The sequence below is a fragment of the Littorina saxatilis genome, linkage group LG10, assembly GCF_037325665.1.
Source record: "Littorina saxatilis isolate snail1 linkage group LG10, US_GU_Lsax_2.0, whole genome shotgun sequence".
Lineage (NCBI taxonomy): Eukaryota > Metazoa > Mollusca > Gastropoda > Littorinimorpha > Littorinidae > Littorina > Littorina saxatilis.
This window is the reverse complement of record NC_090254.1, coordinates 9,076,193-9,085,108: the sequence shown is the minus strand read 5'-3', so window position 1 is coordinate 9,085,108 and position 8,916 is coordinate 9,076,193. Positions and strand designations below refer to the sequence as shown.

Below are 8,916 nucleotides of genomic sequence, written 5' to 3'. Positions count from 1 at the left end.
ATGCTCTTGCCACCAATGACACTTTTTCCGCAACCTCGTTCCATACTTTTTATAATTTTGAAGACAACTCTGATTCAAAATGGCAGCCAGTGCGCCCAGCAATGAGCCGCCAGAGGAAGATGCTGCTGAGTTACGTTTTCCCAAAGGTTTGCTATTGTTAATTATTGCTAAAATTGTATGTGTACGCGGTATGTGCAAATATGGGTGAACAGAATCGTTCTACAAGTCAGGAAGGGTGAATCGAATCCATCGACATGAACAGTTTACATCATCTATTGTCTAACAATGAAATTGAAAACATTGGAAGTGGATCGGAGCCGCGCGGCGCGTTCCGGAACGCTCCAATTGTCGCCGCGCGGCACATTCTACAGTTACACTTCCACGACAATAGACCAAATATATCTAATGACGTGCCAGACTGATTCATAGACATCATTCATAATCATAATGATCATTATCATGATCGTGGGCATCATTGGAAAGAAGAAGAAGACAGAAGTGAAACTGCCAATACAATGAAAAGGGGAACTGGTGGTGCTACTACCGTCTCCGGCCGAATCTCTCTCCCCTGAAGTTCTCTCTCTCTCTCTCTCTCTCTCTCTCTCTCTCTCTCTCTCTCTCTCTCTATTTTCAAACAATGTCGGTACCCCACAATGTGAGGTACACATCAGGGAAAACCATACTTCAAAATGTTTTATTTGACATACTTTGTTTAATATTATGCCAGGGAAATAAGTGTGCGACTCGAGCGCTTTCGCTTTCATTGCGTTTTCTGCACTGTTTTTTTTTTTTTTTTTTTTTTTTTTTTTTTTTTTTTTTTTTTTTTTTGACAAATGTAATAAAAAGTTATAGGGTAGGTCGGGTTACCGTAACCACACCTATTTTTGAGTCACTTGAGAAAAAGTGACTCTATGTAATCGGTCAGTGTTAGTCTGTCCGGCCGTCCGGCCGGCCGGCCGTAGACACCACCTTAACGTTGGACTTTTCTCGGAAACTATCAAAGCGATCCGGCTCATATTTTGTTTAGTCGTGACCTCCAATGACCTCTACACTTTAACGATGGTTTCGTTGACCTTTGACCTTTTTCAAGGTCACAGGTCAGCGTCAAAGGAAAAATTAGACATTTTATATCTTTGACAAAGTTCATCGGATGTGATTGAAACTTTGTAGGATTATTCTTTACATCAAAGTATTTACATCTGTAGCCTTTTACGAACGTTATCAGAAAAACAAGGGAGATAACTAGCCTTTTCTGTTCGGCAACACACAACTTAACGTTGGGCTTTTCTCGGAAACTATAAAAGTGACCGGGCTCAAATTTTATGTGAACGTGACTCCCAGTGACCTCTACACTTTGACGTCTGCTTTGGTGACCTTTGACCTTTTTCAAGGTCACAGGTATGTCTTGAAGGAAAAAAATTGAAATATCATATCTCTGAAACTATTCATCGGATTTGATTCAAACTTTATAGGATTATTCTTTACATCAAATTATTTACATCTGTATTGTGTTGTGAATAGCAGTTTCTTCCTGTCCATCTGATGCCTCATATAATATTCAGAACTGCGAAAGTGACTCGATCGAGCGTTTGCTCTTCTTGTTTTGTTTAGGCCTAACATGTTACATTTGTTTTTTGCAGAGTTTGAAAATGCAGAAACCCTGATGATATCTGAGGTGCAGATGCTGCTAGATCACAGGTATAGTGCTCTTTTGTAGAAGGCAAAATGGAGTTTGCCTTTCAGTTTTCACTGTTTCAGCGAATGCAAGTAGAAAACCTAAAATTATTTTCTGGCAAACAAAGTTGTGCTTCTCACTTACTTCACAGAATAAAGAAATATATTGCTGAGCTATGACTTACAACACCATGATCTCATTGATCATAACAATGAGAAAGAAGCTGTATTTTCTGCTGATGTGTTTGCAGGGATCGCGCTAGGATGTTTCAAATTGCGTACGGCTTACGCAATGTCGGCCAAAAAACGCGTAAAGCAGAACCGATTTTGCGTCACACTATAACACAGTTAAATCATGACGATGTGCGAAAAAATGAGGACAACTTTCGCTGCATGCTGTTTTGAATGAATCAAAGACAGGTTTGAACTGAAAGCGTCTCTCGGCCTAGATTTGGCGCCACACGCCCACTGCATTTTGGGTGTATGTTCTGTTTCAGAAAACCGACCGGCGTTGCTTTGCGTCGCTTGCGACACTCTTATGCTGAGAGCATATCACCTCATTTTGTTTTATCCAAAACAGACTTTAGATTTGAACTCGCGCGCATGTTCTATGGTCTGATTCAGTATTGGGATGTGCTGCTGAGCCATCCTGAACTCAGGTCAAAATGAGTTCGGGACTTAAAAGCGATAGCTTGGAGCAATGATGAATCAGAATGCTGCTGAGCATGCCGTTTTGAATAGAAGTTGTTTTGCGTACGCGTTACGCCTAAGCGCCGGGAAAATGCGTGGGCGGATTTTAAAACGCGTCAAATACGCAAAAAACATGCGTTAACGCGATCCCTGGTTTGTGTACCGTGTGATTTTTGTTGTTGCCATGTATGCCAGACCATCAAATGAGAATAACATACAAGGCAAATGTCACTGTTTTCTGTGTTTGCATGCAAGGGAGAGTTTACCATATTTAGTGTGTGTGTGTGTGTGTGACAACATAAAATTTGCTAGACTGTTATGGCACTGTTAATAGTGATTATGATTTACATACATGTATACATTTTCATTATTTATCAGAAATGCAGATTTTTAATATTACAAGCCAGGAAGCGTAAGAAAAAGAAGTCATTAAGACAACACATGGGTGCAGCCTTGACACCCTTCTTTGTGCTTACAAAAAATGCCCGCTGATTGTGTGAAACACTGGTACAGTCAAACCTGTCCCCGGGACCAGCTTTTGCTAATGACCACCTTGCCATTGTGACCACCCATAACTGGCACAAGGATTCCTGACAAAATAATTTTTATTTTCAAGAACTCATAGCGACCATCTGGGTCTTACTTTTACTTTTAGGCAGGTTCGTCTGTATTTATATGTAAATTGTCTTGCCATGTGATGTTTCAGAAAGCAGACCAACGAGAGTGCGGATGAGGAACAGGAGCTGTCGGATGTGTTCATGAAGACTCTCAACTACTGCCAGCGGTTCAGCAAGTTCAAGAATCGTGAAACCATGACCGCAGTTAGAAAGTGAGCCCTTGTGTACTTCACTTCAAGTTTTGCACATTTAAATAAAAATTGGATCTGTTGAAACCATGACCGCAGTTAGAAAGTGAGCCCTTCTCTACTTACCTTCACTTCACTTCAAGTTGTGCACATTCAGATAGAATTTTGATCTGCTACTCAATGACTGGTCCAACTGTTGTAGCAATTAAGCATGATGGTGTGGGAAGGAGAAAGAAGTTACAGTCAAACACCCCTTTTAAGACCTCAGAAAATCGGGTCTTAAAAAGGAGGAGTCTTCAAATGGGGGTAAATTTGCAAAGGTTATGAACAGCAAGTCTGAGAAAAGAGGGTCTTAAAAGGTATGGAGTCTTAAATCAGGGGGTCTTAAAACGGGGGTTCCACTGTAGTAGAAATGTGACCCTCCACCACGAAATGAGTCGCATGTCACCTCGCGCGGTTCTGCGCTAGGCTTAATATAAGTCCGGGGAGTGTCTGCTAACAGTGTGAGGGTCACTTTAGTCACAGGCTTATAACTCAAACAGTTTTTGCTCTTTTCTAAAACGGTTTTCACCACTGGGTAGAGAATAAAAAATTCTTTAGGAAAATGTAAAAATATGAAAATCAAGCAAAGGTGACATGCGACTCATTCCGTGGTAGAGGGTCACATATGGTAGGTGGGTGAAGTAGTCACCAGGTAAAGATTGACCACAAGGTAAGGATAACACCATGTTGGTGCCTCTTGAGTGTCTTGCACTGAACAAACAACACTTGCATTTGTCATGACATGTTAAACATGTACAGACTCATAGACAAGACAGGCATGCTACTTTTCCGGGAATTGCCTGAAATCCGGGAAAGCCGTTTTCAAAATCCGGGAAAGTCAAATTTATTCCGGGGAAGTTGAAAAATTTCCGCAAAAACGATCCGTGTGAATATCGCGCAACGCGACCGGGCGCAGGTCTCAATAAAGCCAGCGCACGCGCGTTGCCCGTCATTGGTCTTGCCGTTCTGAATCTAGAACGTTCCCAATCTAGTTCTGCGGATGTAGGCCGTCGTTTTTGGCGAAATGTTTCGCCCAGATATTGTAGAGAGAAATTCGCCGGGACCATTTGATTCCGGCGTGAAGAACAAATGGAGGTGGGCTTGGCTTGAAAACACCTTCCCGCCAGTTTTCACCAGTTTGGAGGTGTGTTGAATGGTGGCGGGGGGAGGCTAAAATGGGATTTTTAACAAGATCACAACACTATTACAGCCCTGAAAATGATGCCCAGAATGCACCAGATTGCACAGATTTTAACCGTTTTTTGAACCATTTCCGGGGGGGCATGCCCCCGGACCCCCCTAGTTGGCTTGCCTGCTTCGCAGGCTCGGGCTTATGGCTTCACCACTGCGCGCTTCTTTCAGGTAAAACCATTTTTGGCCTGTAGCATGCCTGACAAGAGTTCACTGGCACTGACCGACCGATGCATCTCTGGATACAACAGCACAACTCTGGAAAACCATTACTGATAGTTCACGTTTCTCTTAAATTCCTCTTCCTACCTTTCCCTGCCAACCCACTTTCTAGGGGGCCTGGTAGCTCAGTTGGTAGAGCACTGGACTAGTGATCCAAGGGTCACAGGTTCGAATCCGGGCCGGAACAGACACGGGTCAACTTAATGTGCAGACTCAGAGACGGTATCCATGTGTCACCACTGCTGCACGTAAAATACCTTGGTCATTCTGCCATAAGTTCAGGCGGCTGATTACACCTAAACACTCATACACCTGGGTAGCGCGGCTCTGTTGCTGCAAGGTTTCCACTGGAAGGAAGCGACCCGAATTTCCCAGCGACAGGACAATAAAGTAATGAAAATGAGGCGTGGAGGCCGCACCACAAGCACAATGTAGTCTACATCATTCTCTCTAGTTTAAGACACGAGTATAAAACAAGTCTGTCTACTCTCAAGTTCTAGTAAGTTTACCCCAAAAATCTAAAACGCTTGGTTGTACATAGAAGAGGGTGGGGTCAATTCCACCAATCAGAAGATAGCTAAGATAACCAGGGTTCGACACTAGCGGGGGCGGGGGGCGGAACGCCCCAGAGTTTTGTGTTCCGCCCCAAACATTGCCGAAGCTTGGGGCCCACTCCGCCCCAGGATAAATTCCAACCATGACAAACCGAAAATTCTAATGCCAGCAGAGCCAATCACTAAAAATCGCCAGTCAAAGTCGTCACTGAAATTTGCGTTACGATCAATGCCGCAGTCAAGAAAAAAACACATTCAAATCGTCGAAGGACAATGTCGTAAGGGAAATAACTCCCAGATTGCGCTCTTTAGCGTGAGAGATAAGTATCGCCTTCAAATGCCAAACGCAAAATGTGGCGACACATCCCTGGTGTAAAAAGACATGGCAATGAAGATGAAGAACAGGGTGGAGAGAAACGAAAAAAGGAAACCGATGCAGCCAAAAGCGCGAAGCGCTGTCGTAATTTCAATGTCAAATGGTTGAAAGAATTTCCCTGGCTTCAGTACGATGAAGAAAAACAGACAATGCATTGCCGCACGTGAATACTGAGAGTGGGCCCCAGATTTTTTTTTCCGCCCCAGCAATTTCCATCTCTGGGGCCAGTGTGGCCCCAGGCCAAATAAGTTAGTGTCGACCCCTGATAACTGATCAAACTCACGCATCTCATTGGTCACAATCTTATGAACACACAGCTGAAATTGAAAGAGAACACTCACATTCTAACACCCTCTTTATGAGGCTTTGATGGGAGTTCATCAATCAACAACACAAAAACATGCTCCAGGGAGGCTACCCCTGGCTAGGGCATAAAGTTGCGTAACTGACCACCTGCAGGCTAGCTTCCCGTCTCTCTCTAGGAGTGGATGGACGCTGATGGCTAAGAGCGTTTACGATCTACAGGTGTCTGACTGGACATCTGCATCTCAAAATTTAACACAGAAAAGATGACAACACTCAAAACATAAAGCGATCGGCAAAACTTACAACAGGCACACATAACAGAAAGCATACGTAGCTAGTCTTGCACTTAGCTACATTAGCATCTTGAAAGTAAAACTACAGCTTGAAGCAATCTGAAGATATTTAACCACAGTTAATATCTTCAGTTCAGTGTTGCATTGTCTCGTAGAAGTCCTTCATTATATGAATGACATGCACATTGTACATAGAAAAATATTCCTTTTTCAGTGACCTTCAACAGAAGAAATTCCACAAATTTGAGTTGGCAGCATTGGCCAACCTTTGTCCTGAAACTGCAGAGGAGGCAAAAGCTCTTATTCCAAGGTGTGAAAAAAGCATGATTTTTTTACTGTTGTTTTTTTTGTTATTTTGAGCCTGGTTACTAATGACAATGTGTGTGTGTGTGTGTGTGTGTAAATGTGTGGGAAATTGGGATTCTACTATGTATAGTCTAAGCTGCTCGGGCAACCACCTCTTGATAAAACCACCTGCCAATTATAACCACCCCAAAGGACTCATCCCTGATGAAGATCTTTTTCAATTTAATTCACCTTTACACAACGATCACCTGTCTAAAAGGACCACTTTGTTTGATCCTAGGCTGTTCGTTGTAGACAGGTTCGACTGTACTTAAATGTCACCAGTTCCTCTCTTCCCCGGAAAAATACCATTGCTTTCAAACACATCCCTTCAACTTGCCCAATCTATTTTCGAGTGTCAAAACAGAAAGCTTTCCTTGTCACTACAGCAAAAAGAGTTTCCTGTCTCACCCAAGGGGATGAAAGGGCCGTGTTTTATACCATTCTGCACGTTGTTTCTTATGATACATTTATTACTTTGATATTATTATTGTCAGCCTGAATACAGTGGTGTCCTGTTTCAAGACCTCAGTACATAGATCTGAGAAAACTACACTTAACCCTTACACTGGTGCAATTCTGTAACACATGTTACATAGCCACTGGTGAAATAACAGAAACAAAAATAAAGAAAAACGGTCATAGGTTTTCGCATCCATGGGAGGTAATCGGAACGACCAAACAGACTGAGCCAGTAGCACGACATATGTCGTGACAACCAGGTGACGGTATACGTAAAGTAGCGCGACATATGTCGCGACAACCAGCCTGAGGGTTAAGTTTTGAAAGAAAGATGTGCGTGTCCGTGTTAAAATGATGTCAATGTACAAACAAGATTAAGAGGAAGTTTGAGAAGAATGGGTCTTCAAATTGGGATGCCACAAAGTATGCCAGAGCATAGACCAAATAGCCTGGACCGCCAACTTGTCACGTGACCCTTCGAGGTTACGACTTTCGACTTTCAGGGGCGCGTCGCGTCCGGTTTGAAAGGCCAGCGATTCGAAGACAGTGAAAAGAAAGCACGCTCCAGTTATTTGTGACAATGGGAGGTGACAATGAACTGGATTTTCCAAAACTCCAAACTAAACTTAACAAAACTCATCGAAAAACATGTTCCATATGCACTTTTGCTGAGTTTATTTTAGCATTTTCAGAACTTACCTCAGCAACTTCGTCCATGTTTACAATCGACACCGGATATCACGTCCCCCTGATTTCTGAAAGGCCATGTAAGTGTAGGTTCCTAAATGCGAGAGGCCGCTACCTCATAATAGAGAGAAAGAGCGGAGAGAGAGCTAGTTGGCGGTCCAGGATAAATGGTCTATGGCCAGAGTAAGATATATTTGAGTGCTAAGTCTTGAAGGCATTTTGTTGTGTTTGCAGTTTGGAAGGACGTTATGAAGATGAAGAGCTGCAGCAGATCCTTGATGACATCAAAACAAAGCGCAGCTTTCAGTGCTGAGAACAGCTGGTGGTGAAGGGGAAGAGAGACAGACTACGAGTGTGAGAGAGAGAGACTGTGTCTGTAAGAGAGAGGGATAGAATTTGTATCTGTGTGTCTATGTAAGACTAGTGAGAGAGTGTGTGTGTACATGTGAGAGAGAGAAAAATGTGTGTGTGAGAGAGAAAGAGTGTGTGTGTATGTGTGTCTGAACGTTTTTTATTTGTACTTTGGAGATGCCTTCATCATGTGTGTGTGGAGAAGAATAAATCAAGTGATCACGTGTATGTGTACATTGTGACTATACAAATTGAGAATTGTACTGAACTGGTAGAACTGAATTGCTGATGATGATGATGTCTCCAATAAATGTGTCAGTTTAATTTTTGTGTCATGTTTTGCAAGTATGTATGTGATGGGGTGGAAGGTGGAGGAAGTGGTAATTTTGTAGAAGTAGGCAGGTGAATGTAGTCACCTAGTACCGTAAAATCCCTAGCATAAGCCCACCATCTAGCAAACGCCCACCCCCCACTTTGGGCCAAAAGTTGTGCACAGGGGTAACTACCTAGCAAACGCCCACCCTGCTTTTTTCAAAGAGACTATAGGCTCACTTTCACTAGGATTTGTGCAGACTGTTCTAAAAGTCATCTTTTTCCCCTTCTTTACCTTCTCGTGTTTCTTTCCTTTTTTCTTATTCTTTGTCCCCTCTCCTCACTCCCACCCATCGTTCATGTTTTTCGAATTTCTCTTCTCTTTTTTTTTCCTAAGTTTGTGGGGTTTTCTTTCTCAGAAAGATTGGGCCTTTTGAAGACAAAATCCAAGTTCAGTTAACGTTTCATTTCCAAAGACGATCGTGTAATTTCTTCCCTGTACAGAAAGAAAGGGCTTCATTGGTGTTGACATTTCCACATTTCATCAAGTTTCTTTTTCCCGGAATTGTGTTGTTATTGTTTGTCCTTGCAAAGGTCTGGCGATTT

The 8,916-nt window shown here is 42.7% G+C and overlaps 1 protein-coding gene across 1 annotated transcript; it reads left to right on the top strand.

The window, feature by feature from the left end:
* Positions 1-6: 6 nt before the first annotated feature.
* Positions 7-8,322, top strand: LOC138978104 (DNA-directed RNA polymerase II subunit RPB4-like). Its single transcript, XM_070350739.1, has 5 exons — positions 7-146; positions 1,641-1,698; positions 3,071-3,193; positions 6,368-6,463; positions 7,882-8,322. Exons 1-5 carry the CDS (start codon positions 80-82, stop codon positions 7,958-7,960), a joined length of 423 nt encoding a protein of 140 aa, XP_070206840.1. The 5' UTR covers positions 7-79; the 3' UTR covers positions 7,961-8,322.
* Positions 8,323-8,916: the final 594 nt, after the last annotated feature.